General features: G+C 42.6%; 1 protein-coding gene across 1 annotated transcript in view; it reads left to right on the top strand.

Annotated features, from left to right (window-relative positions):
• Window positions 1-22,923, top strand: part of GALNT5 (polypeptide N-acetylgalactosaminyltransferase 5) — a 31,111-nt gene that overhangs the window by 2,535 nt on the left and 5,653 nt on the right. Inside the window, exons 2-8 of the mRNA XM_077830294.1 lie at window positions 9,356-9,522; window positions 12,422-12,541; window positions 13,958-14,093; window positions 14,462-14,581; window positions 16,186-16,303; window positions 17,543-17,866; window positions 21,983-22,063. Coding sequence (XP_077686420.1) covers window positions 9,356-9,522; window positions 12,422-12,541; window positions 13,958-14,093; window positions 14,462-14,581; window positions 16,186-16,303; window positions 17,543-17,866; window positions 21,983-22,063 — 1,066 coding nt within the window. The remainder of the gene's footprint in view (window positions 1-9,355; window positions 9,523-12,421; window positions 12,542-13,957; window positions 14,094-14,461; window positions 14,582-16,185; window positions 16,304-17,542; window positions 17,867-21,982; window positions 22,064-22,923) is intronic.

Here is a 22,923-nt window from a genome sequence, read left to right on the forward strand (position 1 = left end):
AAAGTCCATGGTCCAAATACAGAGGTGATGTGTAAGTTACTTTGCTGGTCAGTAGGTTTGATAGAGTCTAATTGAGTCTAAGGGACTCTGACTTAGTGAATTGTAATGTACACACAGAGGACCTGGAAGAAGGTGCAAGTTAAAGTTGGGGACTGAATTTAATCTGCTGCATACTTTTTTACATCTCCCTATTAGCTGCTTTTCTCACTGCAACCTTCTCTCCTAATCTCTTGGTTATTGTACATTACATTTTATTCTCCTGGGGGAATTCTGTGCCACTGCACAAGTGGAGAATTAACATTCTTTGCAGATTTTTCCCCCCTGCGGAATAATTGATTCTGACGGTGAGGCGAAGGGAAGCTGCAATTATACCTTCTGCCCACCGGGGCTGATGGGCACCAGAAGAGAGGACTGCTGGCTCATAGGCTGGAGCAGCCCGCTGTAGAGAGGGAGGGGGCAAAGGCTGCTTTCCTCACAATTCCCTGCCCACAGGGCTGCTGGAGGGGTCACACATACTGGGGTTCAGAAGGGCTAGCAGGGGGACGGACTGGGGCAGGGGCACAGGAGCTAGTGGGGTGACAATATTGAGCCTGGGGATGAATGTGTGTGGGGTTACAAGGCCACATGGGGACAGGGACAGCTATGCTTGGCTGAGTGAGGGTACAGGGATACATAGGGACAGAGGGAAGTGGGGTACACGGCCACAGGGGAAATGTGCATATATGCCTGGCTGAATGGGGGTGCAGGGATACACGGGGACAGGACAGATGTGCCTGACTGATTGGGAGAGGGTAGGGGTCAGACAGGGTCTACATGAGGGAGGCTCCCCAACTCCCTAACAATCCCTCCCGCCCCCCCAAAAAAACCCCAAAAAACCTGTGCTATACTTCTCTGCCCCACTCCCAAGATTCCCAAGACCCCAGGTTCGTTCCCAGGCTCCTTCCCAGCAATTACTTCCCTCTCCCTCAGCTCCTTCATTACCCTGACTCCCCTAAACCTTTGCACTGCTTCTGAGGGGTGCAGGAAATATGTTTCTGAGTAATAATTCATTTAAACTACAATACAAAGTCCCGTATTAATATGCCTAGTAAGGAATCTATTTGTCAAAAAGCATTTCCTGAATCTTTTTTGTTTTCTGTATTGTTACAGATATACTTGCTAAAAGGTATTCTGAAATAAATTACCAAAATAATTGAAACTGGCATGATTATATTGTGTTATTTTGACAAATAAAATATGAAGAATTTTGCAGAATTTTAAAATATTGTGCACAGAATTTTTAACTTTTTGGTGTCAAATTTTAGGTGCAGAATTCCCCCAGAAGTAAAACTGCATTACATTTAGACTCCCTGAGCTCTAGCCTGCTGCAACTTCATGTACTCACTGATTTCAGTAGCAGTTGCATGCATTTATAGCGGGATTCACTACTCCTCCCGAGTGCTCCTTACAGCACTTTACACATCACTTCTGAAGTTGGCTCCATGATCAAAGGTAAATTGCTACAAAGTGTAACGTACCTTTGAAGTGATGAGACATTGGAAAAAACTATGATTGTTTTTCACTCTGTATTCTATGAAGCACAGCAAGGCAGGGAAACTACAAGTGATATGAGGCAAACATAAAGAGCAAAGAGGCAACACTCATGTTTCATAGAACAAAGTTTTGTCTTGAAATAATTGTGAAGTGTCACCTGAAGGAAACAAAAGTCTCACAGAGACCAAAATCAGGATATTCTCCTTCCAGTAGTATCAGTGCATGTAACAGGTATTTTATAGAACTGTAAGATACTTAAGTGATGAGTCAGAGCTCCCGGTAAGGCTAGAAAATGGGCATCTACCTTGTTATCACAGAAAACACCATTGCCAAACATGGGAGTGTTGTAGGCAACATAGCACCTAGGCAAACTGCCCATCTGATATTACAGCTTAGTATGGTATCTGAAAAGATAACAAAAACCATACTTGGCTATATGGAAAGTTGGCTGGAATATTTTGCTGGTAGCTTTTTCCATTTCTAGAGAGCAAAGATTTCCTCTTTGTTTAACTCATGGAGTATGTGGTTCCTAAGTTAAAATTTCCCATCAACATACTCTGCAATGCTTTTTAACCAGTGGTGTCTGATGTTGGGATAATAATTTGGGTGGAAAAAGAAGATGCAACCAAGCGCAAAAGTGTGTACCAACTGGGATAGGCCAGTTGCTAATTACAAATCCATAACCACTTAAGTGGATGCCTTTTTTTCAATCCACATCAGCCAGAACCAATCCAAATTCTTTGCTCACTGTCCATTGACAAGGAAGTAATACTGCATGCCCAGTTTTCAACCAGCTCCCAGTGCAATGAATGTATTAGAGAACCTGTTTGATAAAATTTTTTCTCTGAGATCTCCTAATCTTTCCCATTTACACCTCAGCTTCCCTTTTAAGCCATTCCTCAGTACTAAGCTAATGAACTGAACCCCAGTAACCAGGTAGGCTTTAGGAACTTGTTCCATCAGTGACTTTTGTTTTTCTAGCCCTTAACACAATAAAAATAAAAACTCACTAAGGACCAAATCCACCCAGGTGCAGAAGTACACTGGAGACCCCAAGTATAATGGGACCAGCACAGGAATGGGAAAGATCCCAAGAATCCATGCAAAGAGAGATCTGGAATACACACAGTGGGATGGCCAGTGGATTTGCAAATGAAGTACTGGACAAAACCCATTTGTGGGAGTTGGCTAGCAGACAATGGATGCTACTGTACACAGGGGTCATGGAAAGACTGCATAACTGGTCTCCATCTTCTCTGAACTTGGTGGGTAGGATTCCAATCCCCTTCCCCTAACTACCATTGTAGTCCCTCTGTGCACAGCTATTTACGTGGGCTTTGTCATTAACCTGGATTTGATCCTGAGCATGCCCAACCCAAAACAACCTCGCTTGGTAGAAGAGCATCATTTCCTACATTCCACTCTGCATCTTGGCAACCAGGTATACATGCTAGCAAAGCCATGCATCTCAGCCACCATTCTAGCAGCAAAAGACGACATTTTAGGGCACCAACAGTCTTTAATCATCTGGAGGTGTCACTAGACACTCTTTTTGTCAGTGTGGATTGCATGCTCTGACTCCATTGTACTCTCAAACTCATGAATCAAGAGAACTGAGGTAACATTTTCAGAAGTGCCCAAGTGACTTAGGCTGCTAGAGCCTACTGACTTTCAGGGCGTCTTAGGGTTTGTCTACACTACAAAATTAGGTCAATTTTATAGAAGTCGATTTTTAGAAACCGATTTTATACAGTCGATTGCGTATGTCCACGCTAAGCGCATTAAGTTGGTGGAGTGTGTCCTCACTACCGTGGCTAGCATCGACTTACAGAGCAGTGCACTGTGGGTAGCTATCCCACAGTTCCTACAGTCTCTGCTCTCCATTGGAATACTGGGTTAAGCTCCCAATGCCTGATGGGGCAAAAACATTGTCACGGGTGGTTTTGGGTACATGTTATCAGGCCCCCCCTCCCTCCCTCCCTCCCTCCCTCCATGAAAGCAATGGCAGACAATCGTTTTGCGCCTTTTTTCCTGGGTTACCCGTGCAGACGCCATACCATGGCAAGCATGGAGCCCGCTCAGCTCACCGTCACCGTACAGCTCCTGGGCGCTGCTGGCAGATGCAGTACTGCATTGCTACACAGCAGCAGCTCCTTGCCTTCGCAGCAAATGGTGCAGTAGGACCGATAGCCGTCATACGTCTCCTGGGTGCTCCTGGCAGACCTCAGAGAGGTCAATCAGGGGTGCCTCGACAGACATGGCTATTCTCCTCTTAGAGCACCGAAGGGGAGCCAGAGACTCCAGGTCATTCTCTTCTTTAAGTTTCATCTCATGGAGATTCAGTCCTGCATGGAATATCATGCGAGCTGGAGGCTTCTGCCTCAGGCTGCTCTCCCAGCCGGCAGCACTGCACGGTCGCATCTACCCCAGCCTACCCCTTGTTCCCATGGCTCATGAAGCCTGGACAGTAGTAAGGAACATTTCAACTATAGGCTGAGCAAGTGCAGAATGGTGGTAGAATGTGCCTTTGGATGTTTAAAAACTCACTGGCGCTGTTTGCTGACTAGGTCAGACCTCAGCGCAACCAACATTCCCATTGTTATTGCTGCTTGCTGTGTGCTCAAAAAGATCTGTGAGAGTAAGGGGAAGACATTTATGGCGGGGTGGAAGGTTAAGGCAAATTGCCTAGCGTCCGATTTTGAGCAGCCAGACATGAGGGCGATTAGAAGAGCACAGCAAGGCACGCTGCACATCAGAGAGGCTTTGAAAACCAGTTCCATGATTGACCAGGCTTCGGTGTGACAGCTGTGTGTGTTTCTCCTTGATGCAAACCCGCCCCCTTTGTTGATTTTAATTCCCTGTAAGCCAACCACTCTGCCCCCTTCGAAATAAAGTAACTATTGTTTTGAAACCATGCATTCTTTCTTTATTAATTAAAAAAATGAGATAACAGACAAGGTAGCCCGGGTGGGGTGGGGGAGGAGGGAAGGACAAGGCCGCATTGCTTATTGTAGCCACACTAAAAATCAAACTGTTTGAACGACAGCCTTCTGTTGCTTGGGCCATCCTCTGGAGTGGAGTGGCCTCTCCCTCCGCGTTCTTGGGTGTCTGGGTGAGGAGGCTATGGAACATGAGGCGGAGGGTAGGCGGTTATACAGTGGATGCAGCGGGGGTCTGTGCTCTTGTTGGCTTTCCTGCAGCTCCAACAGATGCTTCATCATGTCCATTTGCTCCCGCAACAGACACTTCATCATGTCTGTTTGCCCCCCCATTAGCCTTAGCATCGTGTCCTGCCCCCACTCGTTGCGCTCACTTAATTCGTTTCCGGCCTCTGCCATTGAATGCCTCCATGCATTAAGCTGTGCCCTATCAGTGCGGGAGGACTGCATGAGCTTGGAAAACATGTCATCGCGAGTGCTTTTTTTTCGCCTCCTAATCTGCGATAACCTCAGGGACAGAGATGATAGGGGGAGCGTAGAAACATTCTACGCTCTATGATTCGGGGGGACTGCATCGTCACCTGTGCCGTTGAGTGCTGCTGAGTTCGCCACACTGACCAAACAGGAAATTAAATTCAAAAGTTCCCAGGGCTTTTCCTGTGTACCTGGCTAGTGCATCGGAGTTGAAAGTGCTGTCCAGAGCAGTCACAATGGAGCACTCTGGGATAGCTCCTGGAGGCCAATACCATCGATTTGCATCTGCACTACCCCAAATTCGATCCAGCAAGGTCAATTTTAGCGCTATATCCTCATCGGGGAGGAGTATAGCAGTTGATTTTAGGAGCCCTTTAGGTTTATGGAACGGGCTTGGTTGTGTGGATGCAGTCATTTTTAAATTGACCTAACACGGCTAAATTCGACCTAATCCCATAGTGTAGACCAGGCCTTAGGCTTCTAACTCACTTAGACACTTTAGAAAATGTTACCCCGAGCTAGGGGGCAGATGCAGGTCACCCTCATGGAAATGCAGAGACTTATTACTAGGGTGTCAGACCTTGGAGCCATGTTGATTTACAATGTCATTTAAGGTGAGTTGTTCAAAAGTGTTCACAGTTGGCTTCTCTCTGTTGCTATCTAAGTCAATAGTGAGCTGACTTCAAGGAAAGCAGAGTCAGGCCAACGCTGAGCACTTTTGAAAGTCCCACCTTTAAGCAACATCATTTGGCTCCTTTCATTTAGTTGTCATGTATGCATACAGTAGCTGATGGAAATTTTGAAATTAAGCTTCTTTAAATGTGTATCAATAGAAGGAACAATGGACCCAGCGGTCCCTGCGCAGGGAACTTATCCTTTTCCTTGAGGCAAGAAAAGAGACACTGGTGCCATTCCTTAATTTAAGATTGCGCCTAAGGGCTACTTTAAGTCCTTAGGAGCTGTTGCATCATCCACAAATTCATCTTTGCTAGAGGAATCCCCCACTACTTTCTAGATGCTTTGTGCTCCCTCAGAGGTTAGAAGAAGGCCCAGAGATCTGGACTAGAGATAATAAAATTGAGTAGTTTAAACATGGATTTAATATTCCTTTTTATATGTTACTCTCCTATTACCACCATCCTCAGTCCATTGAGTCTTGCTTGTGTCTTCATTGTAGGGCTACTTTTTTGCCCCTTAAATCCCTCTCTTTATAGTGAAAGCTTTCACTCTCAGCGTCTACCTTCTGCCTCCGCTGAGGTCACCAACAAAATCATACATGTCACAAAGTTTTTTAAGAGCAGGGAAGGATTGAAAATTCTCTCTTCTCGCCCTGTGATAAATGCCTCTCCTGTAGTACATTCAGTAAGTGTTTTCCAGTTTGAGAGTCCTGAACTCACTTCCAATCCAAAACCTCCTACACTGCAGCAAGCTGTGTCATTGCCATGGGCCAATGTGTTGATGGTTTCCAACTAAAACATAGCAAATATCAATATTTCCTTCTGGCTGATCCAGTGATGACTGGTGTCCTAAGATGAAGCCCCTGTAAATCTATTACAAAATCATTCTCGTGCTATAAAAGGGGGAGGAAAGATATACTTAAAGGAATGCTAGAGGGGCTGATCTGGATTTTTTGTAAAGCCAGTGCTAGAAAAGAAATCAAAACTGCACTTGCAATTAGCGAGATACAGATAGGCTCTGCAAATACTTCTTTTTTATGGTCCACACTTCACTTTCTCTCTGAGATATGCAGATATGTGAGCCGTATCTGAGCCAATAAAAGTATAATTTGATGGCTTATATTTCCAAATATAAGAAAAAAATATGACTTTTCAAAATTATTTTGGCATACAGTGCTCTGGTGCCTGCTTGTTTTTAAAGGGAAAGTATAAAAACAAATGGTGCTCTTTGTTTTATGTTCCCCAAGAAGAGCATTATTCCTGTAGTATTCTCAATTACCAGGTGGGTTAGTTGCTCGTCCTACATGTAAGAGGCCTACCCTGGAGGAAAACAGATCAAACCTTTGTCAGGCTACACTTTATCAATAGAGAGCAAGCAAGCCCCAATAATGCTAAGGTATTCTAGGCAAAAAATAATATAATTCTGGGAAGAGGAGTTTGTCAGGAAAATGCTCTGTACTCCTCAAGATGCACTTGAAGATACCAGAGCTTGGGGAGTGAATGTCCCCTTAAGGCACATATCAAAGCAGTAGTTGAATTGCAAATGGAAGATGAGAAAAGCTGCTCATCGACCTTTTGTTCAAGCACTGAAGACCCAGACTTGACCCAGCCATCACATTTTGACTGTAATGGAATAAGATGACAAATTCATAGAAATCGGAGAAATTTTATCACTCCCTCAAATCTGCTGATTTTCATCTTTCCCTGTTTGCTAGGCGAGTAGGCTACATTCAGACCCTCTGGATGGAGTCTGTTGATGAGCATTCAGCATTCACAGGCTGAGCTGGTGGGGGAGGAAGTTCAGGTGAAAAGGAAAGGCCTACATATTTTGACAAAAGACAGCAAATGCTTGATGGTTTTAGATTCTGAGATTGTTTGAGAAATGGAACCTCAAAGATAGTTTTGTGTGTGTTATATGTGTACAGATTTAATTGCATTGATGTGAGGTTACGTATATTGTAATATCATCCCACCCCCTTGCGCCCTCAAGATTAATTCATTTCGGTCCACTCAAAACAGTTACGTTGGGTAAGTTTTCTTCTGCATCTGCATGTTTTGTGTATTGTTACTGTACTATGAACAGTCCTTTTTGGAAGTGATTATTTCCCTGTACCATTACATGTACCATTGGATTTTTTTTCCCTATACAGCTGATTTACATGCAGTTTGGAATATTAAGGAATTCAGAAAAAAGAAAAAGGAGTACTTGTGGCACCTTAGAGACTAACAAATTTATTTGAGCATAAGCTTTCGTGAGCTACAGCTCACTTCATCAGATGCATTCAGTGGAAAATACAGTGGGGAGATTTATATACATAGAGAACATGACACAATGGGTGTTACCATACACACTGTAAGGAGAGTGATCACTTAAGGTGAGCTATTACCAGCAGGAGAGCGGGGGAGAGGGGGAAGAACCTTTTGTAGTGATAATCACTACCCCCCACCGTTCCTCAGACGTTCTTGTCAACTGCTGGAAATAGCCCACCTTGATTATCACTACTCAATGCTCAAATAAATTGGTTAGTCCCCAAGGTGCCACTAGTACTCCTTTTCTTTTTGCAAATACAGACTAATACGGCTGCTACTCTGAAACAAGGAATTCAGAGGCTCTGTGAATCCTCAGAATTTCTCTCAGTCTTTCTCCGCTTCCCGTTCAGTACAGCATTGTGCAAGTGCCAAGAAACTGACGCTCTGGAGAAACAGCAAGAACACTGCGCCCACCCTGCTTGTTCTGACCAGGCAGCAGTTCCTTAAACAGAAAAGTGGTGATACCAGTTCAGGCTATAGACTGCATTTCTTTATGAGCAGCTGGGGACTGTGCTCTGGGGAGAGACACAGCAAGAGAGAAATGAAGGCATGCCAGCAATAAGGCAGCTTGAGCTATAAGACGAAAACATGCCAGAAACAGGGCAGCATGAGCTACACAATATCATGAGCAATAGAGAAAACATTAGGAACAAACACTGTAATAATGAGTACATTATTCTTGTTCTTAGGCCCTGATCCTGCAAAACCCGTAAGGACATATGAAACTTTGCTCACAAGAGAAGTCAATTGCAGTCAATAGGAACAGTCCCGTGAACAAAACTATGTATCTGCTTATTTGGGGGATCAGGGCCTTAGAGGATGTTTGTTAGTGAAAATGAGATAATTGAACAGTGGCTACTTTGCAGTAGATGCAGCCTCTGTGAGGTTTCAGAGTAACAGCCGTGTTAGTCTGTATTCGCAAAAAGAAAAGGAGTACTTGTGGCACCTTAGAGACTAACCAATTTATTTGAGCATAAGCTTTCGTGATTGGTTAGTCTCTAAGGTGCCACAAGTACTCCTTCCCTCTGTGAGGTGTTACTACAGGCATAACACTCTGTAGGTGGGTACGAAGTAGGGCTGTGAGTGCGTGTGCATGCATGTCAGTGAGAGAGAGGATATCCTTGGCCTCTCTGCTGAGACTGCCCCCACTACAAGTAGCTGTATATATCTTATAAAAATCATTCAATGCACCTGAACATTCATCTTTGTATCACTGGAATTTCCTTATTGGTGTTATATCTTTATTATTCAGAATACTTCAATCCACCCCACCGACCCACCTTATAAATCTCCAAGCTAAACACAAAACAAGCAGCCTTTCAAAGTTTTACCGAAACTTACAGAAGTTTAAATCCTCTGGCCTCCTGTACATTAAAAACATCACCTGCTGGATGCTGTTCATTTGTATTGTTGACATTTTAGGTGTTCAGAACAACTGGTGCACGATGACCTTCCGACTACCACAGTTATCATGTGCTTTGTGGATGAAGTGTGGTCCACTCTTCTACGCTCCGTTCACAGTGTCCTCAATCGATCTCCTCCTCACCTGATTAAAGAGATTATTCTGGTGGATGACTTCAGCACAAAAGGTAGGTGAAGCTTCCTTTAAATTCAGGAAATGAATGTGTCCCAGGGCTAAAGAGCAAATTGCTTCTCTGTATTTAAATTCTGTATAGGAGAAGAAATATAATTTTCTTCATTAATTTCAACTTGCCCCCGTGTTTTAATCACCAAGCTATGCCACCTTGTGCTGTAATCATAGTTTGAATGGATTCCGCCAGCCAGGATGAGGCCAATGTACTGCTTGGATAAGAGACTTCCAAGAAGTAGAGTGGATTATATGACGAATCAGGAGATGGCATGCTTCCTTCTGAATGAATATGAAACCAATGCCCCATAGTGTTGCAAATACTGTGTTGCTTGAGGCTCCATCTTTCACAGGAGATGTAAAATAAGCGCCCCGACCCAAGATACTAAAACACTTTCATGACAGTTGGAGTGATAATCATAGAGTCCTGGCCAAATTCAATTACATTTGGCCTACTTCAGTGGCCCTGGAATCTCAGCTAGATACAGTACTGTTCTTCATCTCTTAAGCTATTGTGCAGTATGAAAGCATCTAAATCAGGGGTGGGCAAACTTTTTGGCCCGAGGGCCACATCGGGGTTGCAAAACTGTATGGAGGGCTGGGTAGGGAAGGCTGTGCCTCCCCAAACAGCCTGGCCCCTGCCCCCATCCGTCCCCTCCCTGCCCCCTTCAGAACCCCTGAAGCATCCAATGTCCCCTGACCACCCCCTCCTGGGGTCCCCCGCCCCTAACCACCGCCCCGGGATCCCATTCCCTATCAAACCCCCCTGCTCCCTGTCCCGTGACTGCCCCGACCCCTATCCATGCTGCCACCCCTTGACAGGCCCCCCCGGGACTCCTGCACCTATCCAACCGCCCCCTGCTCCCTGTCCCCTGATCACCCTCCCCCCAGAACCTTCACCCCCTGCTCCCTGTCCCCTGACTGTACCCCAGGACCCCCTGCCCCTTATCCAATCCTCCCCTCCCCCTCCCCCCCCCGTCCCCTTACCATGTTGCTCAAAGCAGCAGGAGCTCGCAGCCCCGCCGCCCGGCCAGAGCCAGCCACACAGCCACACTACCTGGCAGGAGCAGCAGCCAGAGCACTGGCGGCGCAGCAAGCTGAGGCTGCAGGGCAGGGGAGACAGCAGGGGAGGGGCTGGGGGCTAGCCTTCCCGGCTGGTGACCACAGTTTGCCCACCTCTGATCTAAATAGGCACTTATGTACAGTCAAGTTACATGCACAATCATAGTAATTGCAATGCCACTGAGTCTCTGCTTTTTAATACTTTGGTTCTCAGTGCTCCACAACAGAGTTCAGCCTTGAATAATTGAACAATGGGATAAGTCTTAGATTGTTAGCTCCCCATGGCAAGCCTTGTACCAAATCCAGATCAGGGCCCAATTGTGCTAGGTGCTGTACAAACAAAGACAGGATCCCCTTCCCAAAGAGTTTAAAACCTAAAAAGAGAAATGACATAAGGAGGATGAGACGGAAAGGACTTAATTCAGTAGATAAATGTTATAGACGTGCATTTTTTCGGCAAATAAATAGATTTGTACACTATTTTCTAGCAAACTTCCCTTAACTTTTGCACTTTCCTTTGTATGGACTAACCAGCCAGTGGCATAATGAAAATACTGAGCATCTTGCAATAGAAATGTCACAGGCAGCGGTAAAGTAATGAGAACTGTTTTATGTGGTATTGTATTTCTAGGAGTGGCAGAAAAAGCAGAACTTCTAGTGTGTCCACAAAGTTTAAAAAACTCAAGCCAAGATTTTGAGTTGGCTTTTGAAATGTAAACAATTGTTTCCTTTGGAAAAGCAAAAAAGGGCATGTAAAATTCAGGAACCAAATCCTAAGGCTCTTTCTCAGGCAAACTTATATAAACAGGAATTGCCACAGTGAATTAGTTCAGTGGTCAATCTAGTGCAATACCTAGTCTGCAACAGTGGCCAGCTCTAGATGCTTCAGAGGAAGGTGTCAAACTCCACTGTAGAAACTCTCACTGAAGCTCTCTCTCTCTCTCTCTCTCTCTCAGATTTCACTCTGGTCTTTACTCAGGCAAAGATCTGGCCCAATATATTTAACCCACACATGCCTGGGATTGCTACTAACTCATACATCTTTCTTTCTCACATTTTATTCTGAGCATTTTGTACAATAAAACCCACTCCCACAACAAAGTCAAACAAATATAAAGTGCCACATGAGAAATAATGAAAAGCAATGCTGCATTCCTCACTCAATTTAAGACCAGATGGATTGTTTAACTGTAGCAATTAATATTAGCTGTTGGAATTTAACAGAAAATTTGCAAAGCATAGCAAAAAAACAGTCACTCTATGAAAACCAACTTGAGAGCCAGTTTTTTAATGGGAATTATGGTGTTTTAAAGGAGAAAATTCTGGTTTTATAAGTTCTAAAGGAAATGTTAAGTATAAGCTTCAATGGGGAATGCCAGAGGTTGGCAGGGGACCAATGTCACACAGGCTGGGATTTTCAAACTGAGTAGCAATAGCCTAATTCTGCTGTCATTGACATTAATGAGAGTTTTACCTGCATTCACCTGCATAGGAGCAGAGTTTGGCTAATGCTGAGAGCTTTCGAAAATCCCATCCATAGCATACATATTTTTGCCCTGTCCCTTCCAATTAGCAGTGTTCCAAACCTCCACAGAGCACAAACACATGATTCATACATAGAGGCTTCCAAATAGTTTGGGGAGGGAGGAACCACTGCTGCTAAAGGGCCTAATCCAATGCTCATTTAAGTCAAAGGGAATGTCTCCAAGTGAAAAAAAACTAGTGTGTTTCATAGATGGTTTAAAACTTAGTGAGAGGGAACTTTTTTCACTGCTTTGTTATGGCTTTAAAAAGACAAGCCAATCATTTAAGAATTTGCTAATTTCTCTCCTGTTTAGAATACCTCAAGGACAGCTTGGACAAATACATGTCACAGTTTCCAAAGGTTCAGCTCCTTCACCTCAAAGAAAGACATGGTTTAATACGAGCCAGACTAGCAGGGGCAGAGATTGCTAAAGGTAAGAGGAGAGTTATTCTTATTTGCCATTTTGGGCTTGTCTGAATAGGAGATTTATACTACAAAAATGTTACCCTTTATTACTCTGCTGTATATCATAGCACCTTGAACTAATATTAGAGAAAGCTCAATATTATTTGGCAAGTTTTGTCATTGTTTGGCAAAGAATTTTGCCAGTATTTGAGCAGCTTGCTTTATTGTACTACTCAGCCCATCACATATTTGGAAAATAAAGGCAACATTTGCAGCATAAATTTATTTGACTTTTTTCTCTACCAGCTCTAAGTAACCAGATGATTTGAAATTAGACAGTAATAAGATAAAGGATTTGAGAAGGATTTGTGATGTAAAAACAACAATTTTACTGAGCAGCTGAGAAGCTGGCTCCTTTCAGCTATAGTGAGTTACTGTGAGGCTCTGTATTTTAGAAATTCTAACATCCTTTTTGCAGAATATCTGTCTTTCCCTTGCCTCAGTTCTTGATGCTCATAGACCCATATTATTCTGTCATTAAAATGTTTGCATTGCCCTGCACCAATGATGTCATATATTGAATTTTCTACTAACAGCCAATTTTGTCTGGTATGTCTTAAGTTTGCTTTCATTGTTTTGTTGGCTGGGAACTTGTTTGGATGGTAAGCAGAAAGGGGTGTACATTTTTCTGAGGCTGTTTGAAGGGAAGGTGTGTTCGGGGTCATGGGTCCTACCTTTTCTTCCACTTTGCCCAGGAAGCATTTTCCCCCTTACATTGTGCATTGAGTTAGGGAAGATTGCTCCTTTCCAGACTTATATTCTAGTTTTGCCTTCTCCACTAGGAGGTGCACTTTGAGTTCAAGATTCTGTCCCAGTGCTCATACCCACTCTGGAGGAAGCATGGAGGGGACATGTTGCAGTTAGAACCCACAGGAGAAATGACACCTCACTTAGCAAGAATTCCTCCTAGAGGCTTCTGGGAAGCACTCACTAAAGCAGCAGGGGGAGTTTGCTCCACTTTCTGCACCTGACCAGTTCTGTCTGCCAGTTAAGAGATGGAGCATATTCCAGCCACCTCTTTGTCCCTTATCACTCATCTCAGATGATTGGCATCTACAAGGGTTTTAGGAGAGAGTAGGGACCACGTCCTTCCCTTGGATTCTGGCTACCTCCCTGGCACACATTCCCCACCTGCTTATGCACCTGTACAGGGCTGGCCAGAATGTGGCATTTTGTGAGCAGGCAAACACTCTTTGCAAAACTTGTCTGGAAATCATAATTGAGGTCAAAATGTGTTCAGATTGGGGCCCCTACTTGGGCTCTTCCTAGGTGGGTTCATAGGAGTAGAGTATTATTGTTAGGGGCAGTAGTTGCTGGATGTGGACTTTACTGAACGTATTTCATTCTCAGAAATGAAATAATCCCCTCTTGGTTCTGCCTCTAGGTGATGTATTGACATTCTTAGATTCTCATGTGGAATGTAATGTAGGATGGTTGGAACCACTTCTGGAAAGAGTCCGTTTAAATAGAAAGAAAGTAGCGTGCCCAGTTATTGAAGTAATCAGTGACAAGGACATGAGGTAATTTCATTGTATGCCATATTGTATAATACAAGCAGCTTTCACAAAAAACACTTACAAATCACAAGTATCAAAAATATTAATTATGGGAAGACAAGCGACTTAACCTGCTAATTACTTTTCACAAATTATTTCACTCAAAGAAAAATGTACATGAACAAATATTAAAATACATACAGCTACCTCAGTTACTACAGTTTGCATTTACTGTTTGGTAGGTCATGAATGTTTAGTGCTCAAAGAAAATACATGAAGAAATCTTTGAGATTTTTGCTTTAATTATATAGACAATTTCATTTTCACTTATTCCTTCTGATTATGAGTCTGCTTAAAAACTTGATATTATAGCTTTCTTTTTCTGTATTTAGTTACATGACAGTGGATAACTTTCAGCGTGGGATTTTTACCTGGCCAATGAATTTTGGCTGGAGGCAGATTCCTCCAGAGGTCATTGAGAAAGATAAGATCAAGGAAACAGATATAATAAGGTAAGAGTATAAAATTAACACTTTGTGAGCAGAAATGCTCTTTCATCAGAGCTTCAAACAACTAGTCTTTTTGGAGCCAAAAGTTCCCCTTTTACATAAATGGGCACAGAAAGGCCAACATCCAGAAAAATCTGTGCAATTAAGTTGTGTAGGAAGTTGCGCTAGCTCATGTGTGGCGATCTGAGTCACAGAGAGCACAGAAGGCATTGCTCAAAATCCCAGGAGTCGTAAATATTTTGCTGGACGCTGCATGGCCTCAAGGGCTTCAACAGAACAGGCAAGGGATTCCAGCACTGGTATAGCCAGAGATAAAGGTCATGTACTAGAACAATCACACTGCAACAGCAAATGGTCCCTTTATGTCAGAAGCCACACAAGCTTTTGCAATTAGGTGCACTTAAGATCAAAAGAACTGGACTGACTGCACCTATCCACCATAAATCATGTTGCGTTTGTTGTCAGCACTTGAAGTTAGGGGGTGGGATTCCTCAGCCAGCAAAGTCCACTTTGTGCCACTCACTTTTCCTTTTGTGTAGGAGGAGGGAGGCGATGATTGCAGCAGAGTGGACTAATTGATGATGAGGGGCATGGTAGAATGGACCTCCACTCTACCCAATCCCCCACTAGCATAAGGACACAGAGGGACCTCACACCAGCAAATAGACTAGATCAGCTCCCAGCAGCTCTGACTTGTGAGCTGGACAGTGCAGGATCAGAGAGTCATAACTGGTTGCTACACCTCATCCCCCTTCACTGTGTTCAGAACTAAATGGGTGATGTGAAGTATCCAGCCCAGACTGTTTTAGGAGGTACCATACGGAGTAAGTGGTCTTTGTCTCTGATTCCTTCCATCTTTCTAGTGACTGTCTCTCCTATACAATGTTGTTTACACAGGATGAGAATCTGTATGGTGGCCTTTTCGGTTTATCTCCATTCTTTTTGTATTACCTTGCTACTTATCTCATGACTCTACTTTGCACCACTGATTAAAGCAGTTGGCCTCTAGACTCTAATAGGAAAAACACCCTCTAGAAATTTAATCTATAATTTGAACCCAAGATGATATTTCAGTTCCTTGGGCACCAACCTGGACAGACAGACAGACATACAAAACTGATATCAGAAAATTACCTTAGTGGTTCATTAAAATTTTCAGCTTCTGTTCAGCCACTTTGCCAAAGCGTACTGTACTTTCTTCTAATCAAAGCTTTGCCTCATGTTTACTTTCCATCACATGCTTTTTAAACATTAGTATCCATTTTGTTAGCGTGCTTGCCCGTCTGCAGCAAGTTAACACACATGATGCTCTCACTGCCACCTGGTTAACTTCAGATTTTAAACAGTGTACTTTAGCTTCTTTTCATATCCAATGGGTCTCTCCATTTCTTCAAACTGATCTGTTTGCTCTCTATTCATTAACTATCTAGTGTTTTTTAGTTTCCATTTCTGTAAGTGAAAATTAACATAGGGTGTTACACTTAGCACCTGTCACAGGACAGCTGTGAGTCCATGATTTCCAGGCTATTCCTGTGTAGAGGTGCTGTGGCAGGTACATTTTTATTGTCCCACAGAGTACCAATGTAAGGTCTGTGGTTCATTCGTAGGTGTCCCGTAATGGCAGGTGGATTATTTTCTATTGATAAGAAGTATTTTTTTGAACTTGGAACATATGATCCTGGACTGGATGTTTGGGGAGGTGAAAATATGGAGATTTCATTCAAGGTATGCTGCTTTCCTAAGTAGTAATAATGTTACTGAATGTTTCTTTCTATCAATTTGAATCCTCGTAGCCTTTAAATGCTATTATCTCTGAATCTCATTTAGACCCCAATTCATATTCTTCAGTGCTTTGCTGAATCAGGGCCTCTACTAGTGGTTAAAGATGAACTTTGAACCCTCTTGATTTAAACAGTAACTCTTGCATTCACCTGTGTCAAAAGTAGAGTGTGTTGCAAAAGGGAACAACTTTGAAACCCGAGGCTCTCCTCCCCTTTCCAAAGATTATTGGGGAAATTACTTCCTTTTTGGCCTGGAACATAAACCACAAGCTATGCTCGTCATTTATTTATGATTTTTTGCTAATATAAGCCAGCTGTAGAATTATTGTTCAACTCAGCAATGCTTGGAGGATTGTTTATCAGTATTTTCAAGTTAGTCTGTGTGAATAATATATTTGACTTGATTTTTAACAAGACCTCTCCCTGACCTCCATTTTTGTGGCCACAGTTTTTTCCCTGAAAATAATTCCATCTATAACTCATGGGTGAGCGTGTTACAGATCCCCTTATGTGCTGACCCCCAAAGGAAAGAAGTTGTTACAGTCAGCCAGCTCTTCAGCTCAAGCTGTAGCAGTTCACAATTTTATCTTGGGAGGTCCCTGGTTCAATTCCTGGTTTATCAGCCCAAGAAGCGTTTATCATATACCACCAATTAATTGCTCATGCAAACACTATCATTAAGGCATGTAAGTATTTGAATTGTAGAGATACTCAGATGTTATACAGAGACAAAGCAGGCCCAAGACACCTTCATTTTCATCCCAGAACAAGGACCAGATACACCAACTACAGTCTCTGCTAGGCAAACCTCTCTAAATGGGTCAGGAAGAGGCAGGGCTTTGGCTGTGTGCCTCCTCCACACCAGCCTAGAAGTTGGTGAGATAGGCATATGCTGGTCCTCTCCCTAATGGATGGTGGAGTGGGTGTGGCCTGCCCATGTCCTGGGGAGCTCTGAAGGGATTGTACCTGATTGAGAGGATTCCCCCTAGGGTAATACTGCTCCACAGTGCACCCAGCACAGACCATTTCCCATTGGGCTCTCTTCATTTGTACCGACACACAAGTGCAGGTTACACCCACAAAATTGTGCCTACAAAAATTGAAGCCACTTCTCAAAAATCAGATCTATTGTATACCAGAAGGTACCATTTACCAATATTTTTATCTAATCAAACTCTGACAGGTCTGGATGTGTGGAGGAGAAATTGAGATCATCCCATGCTCCAGAGTTGGACATATTTTCAGGAATGACAACCCGTACTCCTTCCCTAAAGACCGGATAAAAACAGTGGAGCGGAATTTGGCACGTGTTGCAGAGGTCTGGTTAGATGAGTACAAAGAATTGTTCTATGGACATGGTTACCACTTAATCCAGAAAAACCTGGATGTTGGAGACTTGACTCAACAAATAGAACTGCGGAAGAAGCTTAAGTGTAAAAACTTCAAGTGGTATCTGGAGAACATCTACCCAGACCTGGAAGCTCCTCTTGTTAAAGCCAGTGGGCTGGTATGTGAACTTTACAAAGGCAAATTACACCACAAATGCATGTTTACATATCTGTGTTAACCAGCCACTCTTCATTTAAACTTACTTTCTATGATTGGGCTGAGACACACAAGCTCAGTGACTCCTAGAGGTACAGAGGGCCTCATATGGTGTCCCTCAGCCATGGTGAATTTCACCTTTACTGGAGATCATGGTTTAGGACAAAGTGATTTCATTATGTTGTAGTAATTCTCTTTGCTCTATGACAGGCGACAAATCTGAAGATATGGCCCCTTGGTTGGTATTTCTGTGCTTCTCTTTGCATTTTCTATTCGGTGACATTTCTGATAATGAAGTTTCCATCTTTTTTGCACTTCTCTTTTCCCCCCGCCAAAGACAAAATTTTACATTAACAAGCTTCTTCAGTGATAACTGACATGATAAATTACCCCATAGCAGTCGAGATAATAGTGAAACATCTGAGCAATTTACCTCATTTTTGGAGTTTATATTTCAGAAATCTTGTGGCTACAGACAGATATGATAGACACAGAGATATATTATCTATAATCTCCAGGATTTTTAGGGCTTCAATAATTTATTCATGGAATCGATATAGTACATGAACAATGATTGTTTTGTACTGAGAGCCTGACACCACTAGAGTGCACTAGAAATCTATTTTTTCTCTTCTACAATAAAAACAGACTCATTTCTATTTTCAAACAAAAAGAACAGAAGTATCCTCCCAAGCAGTCATATCACATATTAAAGTGCAGCTAAAACCCAGTCTCCAGTACTTCTACAAATGCAACAAAGGTATAGTGGACAGAATACTTTCAGAAATATTTTGGGTTCAGTCCTGCGTTCCCTACCTACCCCAAATTCCCATTGATTTTAGTGGAAGTTGTGGTTGTGTAAGGAATGTAGCAGGATCAGGTTGCGTGTATTCTCTGAATTTACTTCCCTTTAACTTCCACTGGTGTTATATTCACACCATTCTGTGAACAATGTCATATGAGTCTCATTTTTACAATGTGCTAATTCACATATTCAGCATCTCTTTATGTTTACGTGTGTGTGTGTGTGTGTATAACAAAATGTAGATTTTGATCTTGGTCCATATTTCCCCACCAAAGTTCAGGGCTGTTGGAAACATTTCTAAAAATACAGGCGCATAAAATAGTCCCTCCTGAGGCATCATGGACATGCTACTTCATTAAAAAAATCTGAATGTTAAGAACAAGTGACAGTGATCCCAGGTCACAAAAGTAAGGCACTTTGTTACCATATGTAGTTCTGTCAGCTTCTGAAAGTCTTTCTAGTTTTAACAAGAGCAGTACTCCTGAAAGTAATGGGTCAGATCCTCAGCTGTGCTTGTGCGGTGCCTGCTAAGGGCAGGAGCATAAGTAGTGTTACGCCTGTTGGCACTAATGCTGGCTGTGGGGCAGTTCAGCCCCTCCCCCAGTACAGCTTTGATTTACCTTCTAGGCTATTCCAGCAGCCAGGAGCAGACATGACCATACTCTGCACACCTCAGACATGCCTCCCAGACCACGGGCAGTGCCGGGGTGGTAAAGAGCTGCTCTGCTGGCTATAAACTCCCAGATATTTTTCTACCCCAGGGAGTCAGTGAAGCTGGGCTGAGATTGCTTTACTTTAGCTGCAATGTGAACCATATTTTCCAATACAGCTGATCAAATAGTAAAAATATTGGGGAATAGTTTTGTGAATTAAAAGGGCCAAATTTGTATTACTGTGATTTGTGAAGTCATGTGATTTATGAATGATCACTGAGCATTGTGTTCATAAATTCCAAAAGTTTCATATATTTTAAGACAAATAACTATTCACCTGAAAACTACAAAAGTTGGTTATTTGTTATTTTCCTGTCTAAAAACATCCAGTCATTGGACAGAAACAATACCTTGTTGCTTAGATGAGCAGCTGCACAACACAAACAACAAGTACTGATTTCTGAAATAATCATTCAGAAGCTACCAATAGGATGAAGAATATTCATCAAAGCTACTTGGAAAATATTTTATGAAGAGCAGATTTACTTACAGAAATCAGGATTAGTTCATAAAAGGTTCAGTAATCTAAAAAGGGAGGAAAGCAGCTACATTTTTAGCTCAACCAGCTATAATTTTCAAATATTGCCATGATTATCTTAAAGTACAATAAATATATCTCAATTAGGCCAACTCCTCATCTGTTATAAATCAGCATTGTTCCATTGACTTCCTGATATGTGAACTGAGGGCATTTCGTACCTGGCAGAATTCAGCCCAGTGTAAGCAGTGTTCTAATATAAACTTCAGAACGCATAAATGCCCTTAGAATGCACTCGTCTGGTCATTCAAACAACAGTACAAAAAAGCTTAGTGCAAGCCATAACTTCTCCAGAAGGTCATGCTTAACAAGGTATCCTGATGATGACTCCCTGGTGTCATGACAATTGTAGAGAAAACAGAGCAAAAAAGAGGCAGAATGAAGAGATACAAGACACCTGAGAGACGTGAGGCCACCTGTACCACAACAAAAACAAAGGAACATCTGGAAAGAGAAAATATTTAGACACTTAAAAAAAATTCTCATTTGCATCTGCACTTTCTAACTAGCTATTCTCTGATAGACAATGTTTTGTCACTCATTCTTTTTTCCCCCCAATCTGATGCAAAAGTTTAAAAAGATAATCGTAAACCTTTTGGCTAAGTTACAATTGAAATTCCTTCTTTCCAAAGTGTCGATATGTATACAACTGCTGCTGACTCCTGTATTACCATAAGTACCAATATACCCTTTCACTGACTGGATCAAGGGCAGCCAACCCTATCTGCGAGGGTTGAAGAGTTATCTTAGTGACATGACACAGATCACATTATATATAATAAAATTAAATATATATAAAAATCCACAAACAGTTTTCCCCTTGGGGAAAGAGAACAAAAGAAGAGAATTCATGACAGATATTAGTCATGTAATTTAATCCCCTGCGGGGAGATGCTCAGATGCAGCAGTGAAGGGTGCAGTATAATAGCCTGAATAGAATAGAAATGTATCCCGCCACTTGTGTCCTAAATCCATCACCAGTCAGAGGTCTGATGACAGCAGGTAGGCTTTTGCCAGCTATTATGTTTTTAGGGGGGGGTAGGGAGGAGGGTTTTGGACCTTCTAGTTAAAGTGTAGCTGCATGACTAGCTCAGAGCAGCTTTTAACTCTGAGTTATCTTTGGGTGGCCAAGATATCTCCAGTTATCTGATCTCCGATTTGATTGGCCAGGCAATCAAATTGTATGCATAAAGTCCATTTAAGAGGATTTTTCTCCTAACCTGCTGCTCATTTGGGTTGGTTAGACTGTGCTGCAGGAATGTGAGGGGATTTATAAATCGCTTTTCAATAACAGTTACAGCATATGAATCAGCAATAGGAAAGTTAGCTGTGCCTAACAAAAACCTTACTCTTTCTGCCTCCCGTGTTCCAGAAAAAGGCTAATGTAAAGCATCTCTTGGCAGACAAAAGAGTTTGAGCAGATATTATGGGCACCACTGACACCAGCAGAGAATATGGCCCATTATCTTTAGTTTGCCTAGATTACTCTATGTTTCTCTTATAGGGAGCATCCAGTAAAAGAGATAATGCTAACCACTTATTTCTGGAATAACTCCCTGTGTAGATAAGCCCTAAAAGATTCCTGAATAGCTATTCCTGGCTAAATCCATGTGTGGATGCTCTTGTCCACACATTGAGTTAATCAGTAACAGTTAATCTGCTTTAAATTCACACCCTATCTTATTCCAGATTAACTTTCATGTAGAGACAGACTCTTATGCTAATCAGAACTCCTTGTTATTTTTATGCAATTCAGAATGTAATACTCTTAAATATTAATATATTGGGTGACCTTGGGCAAGTCATTTCCCCGCTCTGTGCCTCAGTTACCCCAACTGTAAAATGGGAAGAATGATACTGACCTCTTTTGCAAAGCTCTTTGAGATCTGCTAATGAAAAGCACTACATAAGAGCTAGGTATTATTATAATTGTTCTGTTTTTGGTGTTCTGTCTCTTGCATTTTTGTGCCTCACTTGATGTTATTCCCTTTTCTGAATTTCCATTTTTAATTTTGTTCCCAGATTGTTAACATAGCCATGGCTAGATGCATTACTGTGGAAAACTCCACTCTGGCCTTTGAGACTTGTAACATTAGCAACAAGGTAAGATGCATTTGGGTTTGTATACTGGATGTCAAATAGTGTCAGTTTTATTGCTTACGCTAAAGAATCTCCCTACCTGCCACCTCAATGACTTGAAGTCCATCTTGGAGGTTCATGTAATCCTTACTGCCAGGACACATTGCCAAAAGATGCAATCTGGTAAAACAAGAAATGAGTACTGGGCTATATTTGTAGAGGCAATAGCTAAGCAATGGAGCCTGCACCATTTCATGAAAGCTCCGAGACGCCCAAAACCAAAAAGTCTGCAATTGGCTGAAATGCAACTCAAATGCAAAATTCCATACATGCCCATAGTGGAGAGAAAACTTTAAATACAATAGGCCACTAGTGTACTCTACCACAATAACAAAGCCAGCATGGGAGGGAGGGTGCATGGCAGTTGCTGCAGGAACGGGGCTACTTTCCTCCGCTGTCTTTTATAGGAAATGCCTCCTGATGGGTAATACCCCACTGATTACTAGCCAATATAGACATCAAGGCATCTGCAAGGACTGATCAAGAGTAACTGTCCTAAGGGGGGCAGGGTTGGCCTTTTGTCACTAAGCACTGTTATGCCATCGAAGAAGTCCAGTCCTGAAGCCCCACCATTGCAAACTGGTGTTGGCTGTAGCAGACAAATCCCCTTTTCAGAATTTGTTCTGGTGTTGTCCCCAATTCTTCATTTCTACAGTCCAGTTTATAAAAGAGATCCTCTCCTCTCCCACCCTCACAACTACCCTGTACTCAGTTTTCCTCTCTGTGGGCCACCAGGAAATGCTTTGCTGAACATAGTTTGAGAATCCCTGTACTAGTACATTGTTAATGCAAACATTAGAAAGCTTTGAGTTATTGGGCTATGT

The sequence above is a fragment of the Eretmochelys imbricata genome, chromosome 11 (assembly GCF_965152235.1).
Source record: "Eretmochelys imbricata isolate rEreImb1 chromosome 11, rEreImb1.hap1, whole genome shotgun sequence".
In the NCBI taxonomy this organism is placed as follows: domain Eukaryota; kingdom Metazoa; phylum Chordata; order Testudines; family Cheloniidae; genus Eretmochelys; species Eretmochelys imbricata.